We start from the raw sequence: 17,226 nt of genomic DNA on the forward strand, positions 1-17,226 counted from the left end.
TAATTGTCTTTGATATTTAATAAAATTAAAAATGTTGTTCTAGTAGCCACTTGTTATCCTTATTTAGAGCGTATGTTCAGTGTGTCTTTCGTTTATTTTAACACTCGGTTGAGCACGTTTCGTCATACGTTCACATTTGTACGAACATCTAGACAGTAGGTACTTTGATGTGTATATGTGTATTATTATTGTTACACCACAATTACTATAGATAAGTTCTTACTCTACAGACTTTAAGCAAATATGTACTCGATTATCTAAAGGATAACATTACACGACCCCGAGAAAAAATATTTTTCTGACAATGTTCGTTAGGATTATACTTGTTCTGGTGATTAGTATATATTCCAGATGTTATTTCAATATGTAGCATCTTGTACGTTTTATTTAGGACACAGGAAATCAAACTGTCTGCGATACTCTCTATAGAAACGAAACGATAATACGTATCGCATACATTGAGAAAATGTTATTACGACATTCTGAGAATTCGTGTTGATATTCAAAATTATTTGAAAACAAAAGTTCTTTCGCATAAAAAAATTTATTCGTCACAAATCTGTAGGAAAGTAAGATTCGTAGCAATTCCATGGGAAAATAAAAAATGAAAGTACACGCTTTCTTGCAGTTGCTCGGGATAGATAAACTGATTACATCAAACAGAAATCCATGCGCTGCTGTAACAAGTGCGTATCTGTGCAGATATCATGATATACGTCTACGAGCGTGTCGGACCTTAAGCACACCACATAAAACTGAATATCAGAATCTTTACCTGAACGACGCTTACTCAGTTCACCAAACGATCGAGTTTCATCGCCATGTAATACATTACTCATGAAAGTTTCACGGGAACTGGTAATACTTTCCACGAGATTTCTGCTATAGTAAAGAATTTTACCGCAATTAAGAACATAATCTTTGCACATAAATTGTCAAAATGGAACGAAACAAAACGGTTATCATATATTTACGATCTGTTGCACGATGAGATCATTCTCTGTTACGATATAGAATATTAAAAACGAAAAATAAGAACTACAAGTGTACGTTGTTTTTGGTATATCTCAGTTGATTTTCTATATTAGAATATTCGATTAATTTGTCAGTTATTTCATTTTTATATTCATTTCGATATGATTGTTCTTTAACCGTTCTATTAGTTTGATGATAACGCCTCTGGTAATTTAAAAAATTGTTTCCTATTTTTCTTTTCTGTTTCGTTCGACAGATACAAGAGAAGGAATGTAGCGATACAAACTGTCAAGATAAAGTTTCTACTCTATATTGTCGATTAAATGTCATAAACTAAGCTTTTGAAATTTGAAAAACGTTTGCTACATGGAGATTTTGAAGAGCAAATGTTCACTGGCTAAGCTTAGGCTAAGTACGTATTTGTTTCGCACACGCGTGTTAAATATTACAATCTCTGCAAGGTTCATCGTAAAAATTAGCATATGCAGGTAGGAAATAGTATGTCCCGTAAACATGAAGAAATCGAAGCTTTACCAAGTGGATCGTCGAAAATTATAAAGTTTAGAAATATTGTTGTTATTGCGAAAAGAACATTCCTCCAGTACTATGTGTCTAATTTAGCAAGTGGCAGTATAACGAGCATCGTTAACTACACGATGTTCCATCAAACTCATAACACTTCCGCGTAGTACTTGTTAAAATAACATTCGATATAAAACTTGTCGGATTTGCTTCGGTATTGTTACAAATTTGCTTTGTTACCAAATAAAAATACACGTAACGATCAAAAAGTTGTCTTTGCCCAGCTAGACGTAATACGGATACACGATAAAATGCAGAAATTCCAACAAAGTCGAATTGCCAGCAATATGTAACTCATAATTTACATGCACACTTTTATCAAGTCTTTTAGATTAAGATTTTTGCCTCATTGTACGCTTTCAGAAACGTAATCGATGCGTTATCGACCAATCCTTTTCCGGCGTGTTGCCGGAATTCAGTTGTTCAACGTACTAGTAATAAAATAATACACAGACTTTCACACAAATTCGTAAATACGATCAATATAACAATCTTCGCTTCTTCGAGATTTTCTTAATACTGTTTTCTTAACGATCGGTCGGCGTCACAGGTGAAACAAACGACTAATGTTTTCTTTTTTAAACGATCCAACTCATTCTCGTGATATGACGATCTTTAAAAACAAAAAGAGCCTTCATACACAATGCGATAATATTGCGGTTCCAACGTTCTTCCCAACCTTCGACAAAACATTTACATTTCATCGTATCGAAGAAACTGGTTGAAAACTTCTTTTCTTGCTTTTCCTTTTTATAACAATTGTAACGAAGGGATTAATTTTTAAAGAACACCGTTGCGAATATTTGACGGTGTACTTGTTCTTCGCCAACTCATTACTTTCGATCAAATCGTTAACATTTCATCGCGTTTCTACGGAGAATGTGACTTTAAGTTTATTTTTAAATGAAATCGGCGATTTGTATTTTTCGTTCCAAAATTTCGTATCTATTTGTTATTTAATTAGCGATAATGTTAATTCGATAATTGAAAAATTTAGAAAGCTTTAAATGCTTAATGCATGATCTTTCTTGCCTTTTATCGTCCATTATCTACTTGCAATTACGTGTACGTACAATTAAAACACGAGTGTATAAACATTCTACATTTATTAATTACATTGCGTACAAGATTAGAAGAAAACTATGGACATAAAATAAAGTTAAATTAAATATATACCTACATAGAAGTTAATCTTGAAAAAAGGATCTCATTAATGACAAAATAAATCTCAGCATAAAGTACAGCAACATGTCTTATAAATAAAAATCATGTACTGTATTATATGAGTAGAGCAGACTATATTTTAAAAGATAAACGCGTATAATAGTACATATTCTTACGTGAATTCGCGTTCTATTTTGCCAGTATTTATATTAAGCGAATGCATGTTGTATATTTTGTAGCGTGCTTAAGTATTTATCAGTATACGATTAATTTTTACTTTTGTTATGTTTGATAAATAGAAGTATGGGTACCTACTAGTTTGCCACGTTATATTGATTTACAAAGGTGTGGATTGTGTACAGTATAAAAACGTATGTATACTAAGTATACGTATAAGGAAATAACGTATAAGGATTAAATTTTCTTAAAAGTAAGTTCGGTTTACTAAACACTTGTTAAATTCCTTTGATTGTATATAAACTATATAAGCTATAAAAGGAAAAAAAGAATTTAAGACCTAATAATCGATAAACAAACTTACGTCGTGTTATTAATTGGAATCTCTAGTTTTGATTTTTTATTAGTTCCTTTATTACCTTGTAAATTTTAATGTTCGAAAACAATGACGTTAAAAAATGACGTAGGTAATCCGAACAGTTTGGTTGGATTTCAGCTACTTAAAGATATTCAGCTGCGAATTAATTAATTCCCAGGCGTTTAACTGAAATGTTCAGTTTACACGACGAAACTGACATAAAGTAAAAGTTTCATTCAAATTCTTATGGATCAACTACGATTCAACGATATCAATTGAGATTTAGCACAAAACAGCTTCTCGAATTTTACTTAACTTTTAAATATTTTTCAATTAAAGGGCTAGCTACTATCAGTATATATCTGTACACACCACATTTAGAAAAACCTCGTCTTTTTATTTTGCAATAATTTGCTTTGCAATTAACATTATAAGCATTGGTTATTTAAAGGACTTAGACAGTAAATTTATAAATATTGCTAATTGTACTCTTATGCTGGCAGAGTAGCGATACAAAACTTTGAACTTCTTTTATGATCTATCCTACTGTTGCTGAAAGATCGGCAAATTTTCTATTCATTTCGCTACCTTACTAATTCTACTCAGAGTTACCGAACCAAACTCTTAAAAATTAATAATACCTTAAATGTGGCAACAAATTGACTTTTTCATTTCCATTAAGCCACAAGTCATGCTGCATCGTGTCTCAACAATATGCTAAAGCGGGATCTAATCATCTCCTCGACATACCTCGTTAATCATCGTCGCCTGAATCCTGCACACAAAGTTAGCAAACAAAAGTTCGAAAGTCCTTCGATGGAATTTTTCTTCGACCAAGGATCGAATAACGTGAAATAAACGAGCTACTTGATATACCTAACTTTCACCTGTTGCACGTGTGTTCCTACCAGCGCCACGACGTTCCGAAATACTTCACCCTTGGCCAATCTATTCTTTTCTTGTTAGAATGACGAGGCCACCGCCGTTAGCCTAACTCCGTTTGTTCTCGTCGCGTATCCTCTTCTACGCAATTCGTGAACCGCCGTGTTACGAAACTTTGCCCTGGTGAAGTACTCGCACGGTGAATAAAATCAGAGCGGAAAAGAAACGTATCTTTGAACTTTGCAACTAAATACATCGATAGATAGAAAGTTACGTAGAAATAACATGGAAATGTAAAAGATATACCGTATAATACCTTTCTATCTTTAATCAGTTTAAGAATACGTATGGTCGAAACATCCTATCCGCGTTTTATCTGTCTCTTCAATGACCCCTGTAAAGTTTCAACCAATTTGCAGACAGTTTATTTGCATTCATAACGGTGAATCGCATATTTTCAAAATACGAGCGAAATTTAGTTACAGCTTAAAGATAGGCGAGTGAAATTAATAGGTCGGGAGGAAGATAGTTTAACGCATTTATGAAAGATCTCTTATTATAAACGAGGTGCCTCGTAATGACATCGATTTTCTTAGATATAGGTTTGCCCGCGTGTAGTTTATCTCTGGAAAGGAGAATAGAGAGTCTAAAAATCGATACTGTAGAATCTGATTTTTATGTACGTGTATCGCTTTATATTTCCACTTGCTTTCTGTGTATCTTTCATATCTTCGTTCCTTTCTACGTAAATACGTGGAATGGATACAAAACACATAAAAATTAAAAATTTACACAAAAATTGTATACAGAAGTTGGTATACGGAAATTGTAGAAATAAACGGAAAGGAGATTTACTTGGTTTAGATTTCAGAACTCGTGCTACCCAGATAGACAAATAGCGCCTTACTTTTATTCGTCGAATATTTGTCTGTATTAACATAATGGAATTCAATGCCATCGCTGTCGTTACAAACGATTTTTACACAATTTTTTTCAGGAAAATGTCATTCCTACATAGCAGAATTTTATGCCGTACAGTACTCGTAGCAATAAAAAATTGCTTCAGCTAGCAATTAAGGTATTACAACTGTTTTCCCAGGATGAATTCTACAAAGGATAAAAACATTCGATGAATTGCTAATTATCGGGAAAAAATCAACATTTTATAGCTGAACGTTTATCAAACGCGATTCATTATACGTTATATTAAATGTCCATCGATATTAATCAAACCCACGTGAGTGTGCACAGGAGCTTTATAAATAACACGACGATCCACTTAATAACTTTCACTCCCGTAGAAAGTCCAAAGAACAAGAGAAAAACAAACGTGCTACGAGCTAACCGACTTACTCGTGTGTGCGAAGCAAATTCATTCCGTTCGGATGCGCTCTTACATGCGTGCCTTGCGATCGAGTTAGCTGAAAAGGGAAAAATGAGAAGCGAAGCCGGTGACACACGCGATGATGAAACTAATAAAAAAGAAAGAGTCAAGGAAAAACGAGATAAAACACTCGAGACACGGCACTCGCGTAAGATTTACCAAGCCCGAGCATTTACCAACCTCCCTCGATAATACATTAAGCATCGTGTTCACCCCTTTAGACCTTAAGTGTTTATCGTGGAGAAGTTGGTAAAACGATAAAAGAAGATCGTTCGTTTTTTCTATATCGTTTAATCGTGCATCTTTCAGACTCTTTATCTAAGGCTATCGGATTACAACGTTTAATTAACCGATACGCTTGAAATAATTGCTTGTATCCGTTCCCAAACATCCGTATAGAGCACCATAAAGCGGATCGTTTACGGATAATCACGACAGTTGCATAGTTAATTATTTCATTCGTACGCGTTAATTAACACACGGAGTTATTGAATCGCGAGAAACGTGTTCCTCGACTGGTGTATAACGACTATCGAGTACAACGTTTCCTAAACGAATGATCTATTCGTAGAAGTGAAATAGTAAAGATATGATTCTTCGAATATATAGGATATGCGTAAATTGAAAGAAAGAACTGACGTCGTCGAAACGAACGATTTTCTTCATATGTGTGCATATCGGATGAAAGGCTCGCGGACTGCATGACAGAGAAAAATGAAGATTTTCTGTAAAAGTTGCCCCAACTAATTGTCTTTACTTTCTATGTACGTATATTAGAACGTAGTGGCAGCGGTTTTTCGGTATTACGCAGATCTATTCTACACGGTGAAACCTGACAGATTCAAAAGAAAACGATTAATTACCTCGTTGAAACATGTTTGGCCGCAGTGATAATTCATGATGTGTGTAAAGAATTATTAACGGATTAATTCATACGTCTATTAAGAAAAATAGATTCCGACTATCTTTTAGTTCGTGACTGAATCTTTTTCTTAAAACCTTGCACCGAATCTGATAAAATTGAAGAAAAAGAAATTTATTACGAACATTTGCCAAATATTAAAATGCCTCTACACGTTCTTTACAGATATAATAGGAGATGGTGCGGTAACAAATTGATCGACCCGATTTTCACGCTACTTGAACTTCGTACAAACAAAACTTGTCGCTTTACGAAACGATTACCTTGAGATCTCCTCAAACGGTGCGACGTAAATTTTACGTTTAGGTTATCGAATTAGCGCACGAGGCGTTTAATCCCTATAAACTTGCTCGACTGTGTGGAAGCACAGTTGCGAATCCGCGTGCTAGATTAATGATCCGCGAATTTTCAATGTGTACGAACGTGGTGATCGAAGCTGCGCAAACAGAAACGATGTTGCGACGCTTCGAAACACGAGACTCACGTAAATGCAGAACGGAAACGCTCGTGTTCGCGACTGCCAAGAAATTTCGGTGGGAAAACAAACGGTCGTGGCACGCGCGCGTTTCTCGAGCTTTCGACCGGCTGCCATTGCGAACCCCGTGGAAAATGCAGTCCGGGCGCATTTCATCGATTACTATGTCGCATATTACGCGCCCGCCATCGCCTCCGCCTCCGCCTCCGCCCCCTTACCACCGCCAACCCGTACACAACCAGCCGCCTCCATCGTTCTCATCGACCAAACAAGTCTGTCGAATCTCGTAGAGAAAACGGAGAGAGGAAAGGAGAGTGTTCTTTTTCGACACAGCAGACCCTGTATCACGCAACAACCCCGTAATTCTGGTTGGTTCACTAGCCCTTGGCTCTATAGCCTCCTACAACCATAGGCTAACCCCACACCCAAACCCATCGACCTCTCGAGTACATCACAAGAAATCAACATTCGAGCGATTAGTTATAAGTGTACAGCGCGTGTGTCGCATGCTCGGTGTGTATATGTATGTGTACATTTATGTGCATCTACGTTATGCGTGTATACACATATACGTGTAAATACTCGGTCAATGTGTAATCAACGTGCGTTTGCGACACGTAGATGCATGCGTTCCATTCCCGACCAGCAACGATCCAGGTGATTCATACACCGCTGTAGCCCCATTTATTATCGCGCGTCTAACCAAATGTATTTTTCTTTATTCGCGTACGAATACGCCGGAAAATGCACATATTATTTTAACCAACTTTCGCGCGAATGCGTCATGCTTAGAGCTGCGGGATTTATTACGTTCGTTTTATTACGAATCTCTGTGCTCTTGAAAAGTTCTTCGAGAGATATTTGGTTTCGTCGAAAGCTATTGCGAATACGATCGATAATGCGTAATATTCGTATCGCCGCGTACTGTTTGGACGAGACGAACTATCCTTGCATACGCGAAGAACGGTACAGGCGTACATATCGAAACGTTTTATAATACATTCCCTGAGACATGTAACCCCATTCGAACGGCAATGCCTGTATTATTCGTTAATGTGGATATTCGTGTTCTCCAGACAGTACGATATCGATATAAATGTTTTCGAGCGTTTCGCGAATGCTCGATTTGGCGAGACTTACCCGTCGAGTTAAGTCGATGAAACAGTATCCAGATGTTCGCAGCCCTACGTGAATGGGGAATGTTCGCGCGTATATTTGTCGTCGGAGGCACGGGCTGGTCGATCGCCCTCGTCGACGAGCTTTCGGTTATGCGAGCTGGTCGTTTCGACGATGCAAATGCTAGCCGAGAGTACGCGTTATGCTCGTCTACATAAACGAGTGCGATCGTACTTGCCTGTCGAGCTCTTTCCATTCTCCCACGCAGCGACACGCACGATTTTATTCGCGGGATGAAATCTTTTGGCCGAAGAGTCCGGCGCTAATCGCGTTTCACGTTCGCACACGGCGTTGATCCTGGATCGGTGGCTCTATTCAATCAACTTGATCACTCTGGGAATTTGGTAATTATCGTCGAACGCGATTACATTCGGGCGAGGTTAATTCTCAGTTGGCGATTGAATACATTGATCGGTGTTCTGGGATGAGGGCGTCGATTAAGTCGGAGAAATTATCGCGATTATCGACCCAATGAATATTTACCTGTATAGGTGAATCGCCATGATTTCTCTTCGTCTTTTTTTCTCGTCGTTCACGCATTCCGTCTATGGTAATCGATATCTCGTCCGATATGACGGACGTGTCGGGACAAAAACGATCAAGTCGAGTAACGTGAATCACGCTCGAGTCACCTGTCCACCGGTTCAGGATTAATCGTCAATCGTGCATGGACCGATAAATTCCAGGCAGACCTGAGTCCACGCTTTCTTGCCGGCTGATGGAAAATGGCAATTCGGAACGATGAACGTATCGTTCTGAATGAAATGTATGGCGCCGCGACGTTTCCACAATCGTCTTTGGAACCGCTTGGGAAATCAAGATTTTGCACGAATTACGTTTAATTGTTCAAGCTTCGACCAGGATGTACGATTGAAACGAGAAAATTGCAAAATTAACGCGACGAAAGTTTATCAACTGCCGTACATTTTATTTTCGTCTAAGATGAAAGAGGGATCTATTAGCAGAGCTTTGTCTATTATAAAATAATTCCTTTTTTACGCAGAAATCTCAAGAATTCATCATCCGATGTGGATACGAGACAAATTTTACCTTCCGTTTTGTTGGACCAATCTTTTATCGTTCTTTTTATATGCAATTCAATCGAAAATACGATTCGTGAAAATCATGTAGATTTCATTTCAAACGACAAAGTACTTCAAATCGTAGAGAAGTTTAAAATTTGTTTGCGCTCGAAGCAATAGATTGCAACTTAAGAAATATGGTATACGAGGTTCATACGTTATTTTACAATGCACATTACATGCAACGTATTATAAACATGTATCATCGATGTTGCAATACGTAGCTCTACTAAAATATCAATGCACGTATGTGCAATTGCTATCCGACGATTAGTCTCGATACAGCAGCCAGAGTGCTAAGCCACAATCCCTCGGGTTTAAACGTTCGAATCGGGTCACCTCCGTGAAATATACGTCTCGCGATGAATTACGAGAGACCAACGTTCGGAACCGTTCGGATTCGTTCTAATGCCCAACGAGCCTGTGCGCGACGCTATGCAAAACGCGATGCCGAAAATATCATGGAAAAAAGAAGAAATTCTGCTGGCTTGAAAAAGTGACATGATATATCGGGTGTTCCGAGTAACGGTATCCATGAGATTATACGTTGCAATTTGGCTGACTACGAAAATGTTCATTGACGAAATTAAGCACTCTCGCGTTCGTTATATTTACGTAGAAAATACGAATTTTCCTAATTTTCTGATAATGATATTCGTTACGATTTATTGTCACCTTTTCGATGGTAAGAAATTTAATATTCCAGGGGTCGATTAGTGCCTACCACTTGCACTTGAAAGAATTCATTACCAACAAATGAAGGATAAACTATTCGAAAAAGAATGGCAAAAGTTGTTAAGATATTGAAAGTTCATCGGGAAAGATCCATATTCGAATTTAAAAATTCAAAGCCGATAAAATATTAACTTTGTGAAAATAAGTAGTCGATGCATTGAAAAGCAAATTTGCGCTTAAATTCATCACGATCCAGAATCTTTCCGTTCGTTCGTTCCGGTATAAAGTTTTCAAAATTTCAAACGCGAAACTCGGAGCAATTAATTCGAACGACTTTGAATCGTCGGGAGAAGTAGAGTTCGTTCTTTGCCAACTAAATCGAAGGTAGAACGCCTTTCGATGCGCATAATCGGCAGAAACGCTTAAATCGAGTCAGTGAAATTTCAATTTAATATCGGCGTCTCTTTCAGGAAAGTTAGTTAGGTTCGACCGTCGTTTTGTCTCTGATACCCTTGTGGGCGAGTTTGTCGAGCAATTTATTCAGTTTCGTTTATTTAATAAATTAAAGAAAGAAAAAAAGTCCCCAGAAATCCGTTCAATAAATCGTATCCTTTAACCGCGTACTCGAAATACGAGACAAATGGGGAACACTATGTCGAACCGGTTAAACGATCAAGATGCCGGATAATAGCAGGAAGAGTAGTTTAAGGGCAGACCCGGAGGATGGAAATGCCGGTCGTAAAAGTTAGAACACGCTGAACCGCATCTCGTTTGGCTCTCGATCAAAGAGCAACAGATAGACAGGAAGGAGGTAGCGCCGAGCTTAAAGGGAACCGAAGAAACGGTTTAAAAAGCATTCTACGATGGAACAAGTGTTCTTTGAGAGATTCCTATAGTATTCCGTTCGGTTGCTGCTCAAGTACTAAAGATAAGAAAAGATGCAAGAAACGCGTTGAAAAGGAGAATGCAAAGGAAATTTACAAAATAATATGTATACAATGTGAACCAATATCTCAATTTTGTCAACACGTTTTGTGAGTACACACGAAGGCAAGATGCGAATGTTGTTCGTTAAAATGCTACAACAAATATACGAAATATGAACGAAGCGATTCTTTGATTTTCAATATCGCACTCGCTTACCACGTCTATATAAGATTACTTCTTATTTATAACCATAGAAGCAAAAGATAGGTCAGAAAAATCGGGCCACCTCGTATAAGTAGAGTTACGTATTGCGCGACAGCTTCAAATTTTGAAAAGAACGATAAAATTATGGGTAACTTACACAAACGGACAAGTTAAACATCGTAAGACGAATCGAAGTGAAAAATCAAGATAGCGTTTGAAATTTTTGGATGTCGGTAATATCTTTCTTTCGAAGAATATTTTGAAATTTCGCCAGCGACACGGTGAACAAGCACCGGCCGGTGAACTAGTATAGGTGAAATAAAATAGTATATCAGTGTATGGTGGTTGATTGCGACGTCGATGAAGCAACGAAATACACGTTCTAAAGGGAACGAGTGTTCAGAATGGGAAGCGTAAAATCGAAGCCGCGAGTGGCACAGAACCTCCGAAGAGAGAAACGGGATGAAAGATATCGAAAGTGCTTTGCTTTAATTTCATGTAAAAGACGCGTGAATAAACACGTTGAACGTCGAAGTTTCTCTTTGGGATAGACAAGTGGAGAATTAGATTCGGTATAAAAGCGGATTAAGCGGTTCTTGAAACGTCGCGAGTCGCTCGACGTTAGACAGCGGCAGAAGGCGTTTCTCTCATCGTCGACGAGAATCCCAGGCTTAGTCTGTCGATCGCCACGGATTTATCCTCTCCTTTATATACCAGATACGCACACGAAATGTCCTTCGCAACACGCCATCATCCTCTGAGCCTTCTCCTTGCACGATTTATCGAATACCGACACTGCCGCGCCACGTTGATCTGTGTGCATAGCTGCGAAAGTAGTCGTAGTCGTACCGTAGAAATGAACAGTGACGTAAAGCTGTCGCACGTGCATGCGTGCCCGCTTCGTGTGACCTAGCGAAATGCCACGACCATAAACGTACGCCCGTGTTAATCGAAACTTTGTCGTTGCTAGGTCGACCTGGTGCTCAGCTCGGAGAAGGGCGGCGACCTGTCCGACTTTATCACGAATGGAGAATGGTACCTGATCGGTAAGTACTTTGAATACGCGATTCTCTAATTAAATTAAATTAAATTGAATTAAATAAGTATCCCTGTGTAATTAAATTATTTGACACGTTCTAATATTATTATTAAATATGACCGTTATAATTTTATTGGAAATTCGACATGTACAACGTTCTTATATTATAAGAATTTTTATATATCTATAGCGCCTTGCATTTTTGTCCAGCTAAACTATAGTAGCATACTTTGCGGATATAAATACAAAAAGAAATATTATATGAACTTTGACACTGTAATTCAGCATCGTAGTTAACTGGAAATTCATTACCGATTCCTTCGTATTTCCTATTTTGATTACGTTTATGTCTACATTCATAGAATACACCGATAAAGTTTGGAAAACGCTGGAAAAACCCTGTGGGAGGTATAAGAAGAAAGTATATATTTAAGATTTAAGTATTAACGCAATTTTCATCGTTCTTTTCAAAACTTGAACTCATTTCCTCGCAATCTTCCTCGCCACAACAAAACTCCTGCAAATAGCGTTCCTTAATAATGTTTCAACAGGGAAGCCAATTTTCAGGTTCCCACGGTAAAATGCATTTTTCGCTGGACTTGGTTTTCTCGCGCGATATTCGTGTCACCGGCGCGTAAAGGAATGTTGATGAAAATCGTTAGGGTGGCCACTTTCGCGTTTACACGCTGCCAAGGATGTTGCCACGCGGCAAAGACGTCTCGCGAGTTTCTGTCTCGCGTATCCCATAAACTTTCGAATCGATGTAGCGATCGGACGAGCATCTAATAACTTTACGAGACTTCGATTTCGCGCTACCATGTCCGACTCGCTTGCTCTCCGTGGCTTGACGGTATTCCTTTTCCTCTCCGAGAACGGTAATCGCCATGAACTTCCGTTATCTTTTTCGTTATCTTCGCGAGGCTACTTTGGCCGCGTTATTCGAATTTCGTTCACGTACGACGATTTTGTCGATGCCAGCGCGAGCTTCGCGTATGAAAACGCGAGGCCAAGAATGTGAAATGCGACCGATGAATAATGGAGAATGGCGGAGAGAATCTTAGCGGATGCGACTGGGCGAAATTGCATTAATAAATTTAGCTTTCCTCGCGATTCGGCGACACAAACTTGGTTCGAGAGCTTGTAACCCGAATACTTTCCTCTTTTACGGTTGCTGGCTTATACAGGGAATTTTCAGCGGTGGTATTTGCCTCGAGAAACACGCTAAGGTGATTCTTTGAGAGTCGAGGTAGTTTTGGGGATGGGGGTTTATTGTCGAACGTGTACAACGTAGGGCGACCTGATATGCATAGGTGTCGAGGCGCATAAGACTACGTGCATAATATTCTACCTGGTGGCATACAAATGCAAGCACAAACCAAAAGGGGGCGATCCTGCATGAACGAATAACCCGAAACGATGCTTTGGGAGTTTTGAAAACATCATGCCACATTTTTCATCTACTACTCCGTGTAGAATTAGCGCAACTTTTGTGACGCTTGCTGCAAGTTGTAGCAGATAAATTCATCCGAATTCCATTAAGGAACGAGCTCCGTTTGCTCGTAAAAATCTAGTTCAAGCCGATACCAATTCCACACGCCAACGAAGGGCACTCGACTTTTGGCCGAAAACTTTTTTCTTAAGAATTCCTCGTTCGCTCGCTTCGCTCATGTGTGAGATTGGTATCGGGATTGAACTAGATTTTTACGAGCAAGTGTTTCTTTACTATACAAAAATAAGTAAATCCTGTAGATTTACAAATCAGTTTTTGTTAATAATTTTTTGAAAAATAACGCACGACGGCTAGAACCTTCCGAAGTTTATCCAAAAGTGTCCACATATCACACAAGGTCCTGACCACATTTGTCAGGATCAAAGCAATTGGGACTGGATCCCCTTTTGTCAACATTTGCCAAACAAGGTTGCAATTCTAACGTATGAAACAATTTATCCTAAAGGTTAATTCCTTTTTTTTAAATCCCCAAACTCCCTTTATTTGCGTACAAAAAGGCACAGAACAATAGAAAGCAAAGTTAAACATTATGCATTATGTTATTCATTTTAAAAAAGCACGAAGAGCAAAAAGATGGTTATTATATATTTCGAATAAAACTGCGAACAATAAAAGTCATCCGCGTCTCGTACAGAGACGCGCGGTCATCGAGGTCATTAAAATTACATATTTCCACAATAAGGCAGTCACAGATGTAACTTGTATAATGTTTGCAATTAGGGCAAACGCATCGCGTGGGAAATTAACGTCATCCGAGTGCAAATGTCTGGCAAAAGAATTCCTACGGCGCGGCAACTAGCGAACAAGCCGCCAGTTAGAATTTTCTTACCGATTGAAAATAGTTAAGGTAATTAAAAACCACGATTCCCTTAACGCGACCGTAAACTATCGACTTCCTCGGGCTGCAGAATTTTTAAGTGCACTTTTTCCATTGTTGTATTTTTCACGATATCGGTGTATCCTTATCAGCTGTATTACGTCGATTGACGTTAAAATTTTTCATGAAACGACGAGAAATTATGCGTCGAAAGGGTAAGATGGGATACACAGACACTAGATCGGTGTATATGAAATTAGTTTCTTTGAAATTTAAATTTGACTGGCTATTACTTACCAACCATTAAATTTTTTCCAGACTCCAATTATCGACCACATTGCAGAAGAAATTTACCATAAATTGCGTGTATTTGCGTGCGTATTAGAAAATTTGTAATAAAAATATGAAAACCTCGTTATGGACACCACGAATAATCAAAATATTTGCACTGTTACGGTTAGGCATTAATGGAACGAAACGTTGGAGGCGATCGACGAAGGGAGAGGGTCGCGTTTAGAACGACAGCGTACGATTTCAAACGAACGTAGCCATCTAATAAAGGCAGTTAAACGGAAATCACGAGGTGCCCTGCTCGTGTTTCCGCGGTTACTTCTACTATGACTAAGCTTGGCTACCTCGACGATGCATGCTGCGCCCCGTAATTTGGAATTAGTCTGAGAGTTCGTGTCATGCTCGCGATGTACGTTGCTCGCGAAATTAGCGAACCGTGTAACCAGTGGCAGAGCCAGTTTGATCAAAATTACAGGTTGGAAGCTACTAACAGTATTCGCCGATTTCTACTTTCCGCTTGGAGATCAGCTGTATCATTGCGGTGTTCATAAACGTATATTTGGTACTTTATTTAAGGCAAACGATTGTTTATCGATTTAACAGCAGGTTTGCGTCGAATATGCAAATAAAGATCACGAGTTATAAGATATACCGAAACCTGTGAGCAGAGAGATTTTGAGCCGAAAATTTTAACAATTTCTCGACAGCACGCTTTCGGTTTTGCGGGAATAATTGAATCTTGTCGAGCGAATGAAGAGTGTTTTAGAAAGGTTTCTGATGGACGTGCCTGAGTTTCTTCTAAGAGCGTCTGCGTCGAGCGAAAGAAGCAGGAAAATAGGAAAAGAGGAAAGATAAAGAGATAAGTGGCTAGAAAGGATTAATCGATCAGAGTCAGAGTTCAGAATCAGAAGTCTAAAGCTAGCCAAGTTGAAAATAGAGAATAGGGAGAAGAGGAAAAGGAGCAGAGAAAGCGGATGAAAGATGAAGAACGAGAGAAAAGGGCTTGTGTTATAAACACGAAGTTACTGCAGATATCGATCTTGATAACGTACGTGTCTCGATAAAAATCAAATATAATCGTCCTAGAAGCGATTCGCAGAAAATTTATATCGACTTCCTATGCTTCTTCCGAGGCCAATGAAGCCCGCGTCCCCATTTAAGGAAACATTTAACGCAATCATCGTATTTAGGGCACAAACGGCTACTTAAACTCGTATCGGAACTTGCGCCGTGCCAAATTACACCGTCGCGTGGAACAATAACCAAACTCACTTTCGCACATGGTCAAAAGCAATTAAGCTTTACAACAATGCCGGCAGCAATGATTTGAATTTCTGCGTTGTCGAAACGAGTATTACTCCTCTAGGTATCGACGAGTATCAGTTTCATAACATGGTTCGATGCGCTTTCGTTGCAGGAATGCCGGGCAAGAAGAACACGATAACGTACCAATGCTGTCCGGAGCCTTACGTCGACGTCACCTTCACCATACAGATCCGCAGAAGGACTCTGTACTATTTTTTCAACCTGATCGTGCCGTGCGTGCTGATATCGAGCATGGCCCTCTTGGGCTTCACCCTGCCGCCAGATTCCGGGGAGAAACTCACCTTAGGTAACGTAACTCGTAGCATGCCTTGCCTGCCAGTATTACACCAGCCAGACAATATACACCTTGTTCTGTTTCGTTTCTATTCTTCCGTTCGTTCTTTATACTGTCTCTTTTTCTACCTGTCTATCTCTCTTTGTATATGTATGTATGTACACATACACTTGGAGTCTTGCGACTGTTTGATTGATTTAGTCGGATTATGTTTCTACGATATATACCACGTTGACCACATATCGCCACTGAACGCTGACTATCCCGCGTTTCTTTCGTTTTGGACGACGAAAAAAGGAAGCGAGACACGGCGCGGACGAGCGATGCACCTGACGTCGTTCATTCTGAATTCTTCCTATCGTATAATCAGCGACATAAAGTGCAAGCGAGGATCGATGTTTTACATTTGCACGTTGTGGAGCAAAGAGCCAGGCGCTAGTAGAACACGATCGAAACTGGAAGAACCATGGATATGTCAAGTATAAAGTTGTAAAATCTTGCTGCTACGTTATCCCTAGGAAATCGCAACGACGTCGCATCGTTCGTTTGCGCCGGGTTAAAGATCGAGATCTACCACTGATCTTCGATCTCGCAGACAGCCGGACGACATTGCGAATACAACACGTCGGACGACATTTTCGACGTTTTACGGTTCCTTTGGTTTTAACGTAGAACTCGAATTTTCCACGATTCCTCCTTGTCTAGAATCGACGAAAGTGACGTTCAGGTTATAGAGAAACTTGGAAAGTTTCGTTCGCCAACTTCCAGATCGCGCGACGAAGCTGAAACGTGACGAGACTTTTTAATCTCGAAGAGGGAAATCGTTCTTAATATTGAAACATTTGGATCTTTGCTTTCCGCCGATTCGATGGAAGAATCGGACACTCGAATTCGCGCTTACTTTCCGTAACATCTGCTTCGTTTCATCAATCTCTGTTCCGCTCTGGTATCGAGCTTCTTCGATCTTCCACCCCGTTTGATTAACG

The 17,226-nt window shown here is 39.2% G+C and overlaps 1 protein-coding gene and 1 long non-coding RNA gene across 5 annotated transcripts in view; one reads left to right on the forward strand and one right to left on the reverse strand.

The window, feature by feature from the left end:
* Window positions 1–17,226, forward strand: part of LOC126918695 (neuronal acetylcholine receptor subunit alpha-7) — a 274,945-nt gene that overhangs the window by 158,906 nt on the left and 98,813 nt on the right. For all 4 annotated transcript variants that reach the window (XM_050726893.1, XM_050726891.1, XM_050726890.1 and 1 more), the window contains exons 7-8: window positions 11,954–12,029; window positions 16,058–16,252. In XM_050726893.1, coding sequence (XP_050582850.1) covers window positions 11,954–12,029; window positions 16,058–16,252 — 271 coding nt within the window. The remainder of the gene's footprint in view (window positions 1–11,953; window positions 12,030–16,057; window positions 16,253–17,226) is intronic.
* LOC126918698 (uncharacterized) overlaps window positions 1–17,226 on the reverse strand; it is a 208,334-nt gene that overhangs the window by 131,544 nt on the left and 59,564 nt on the right. The window lies entirely within an intron of this gene.

This window comes from Bombus affinis, chromosome 7, assembly GCF_024516045.1.
Source record: "Bombus affinis isolate iyBomAffi1 chromosome 7, iyBomAffi1.2, whole genome shotgun sequence".
NCBI lineage: Eukaryota > Metazoa > Arthropoda > Insecta > Hymenoptera > Apidae > Bombus > Bombus affinis.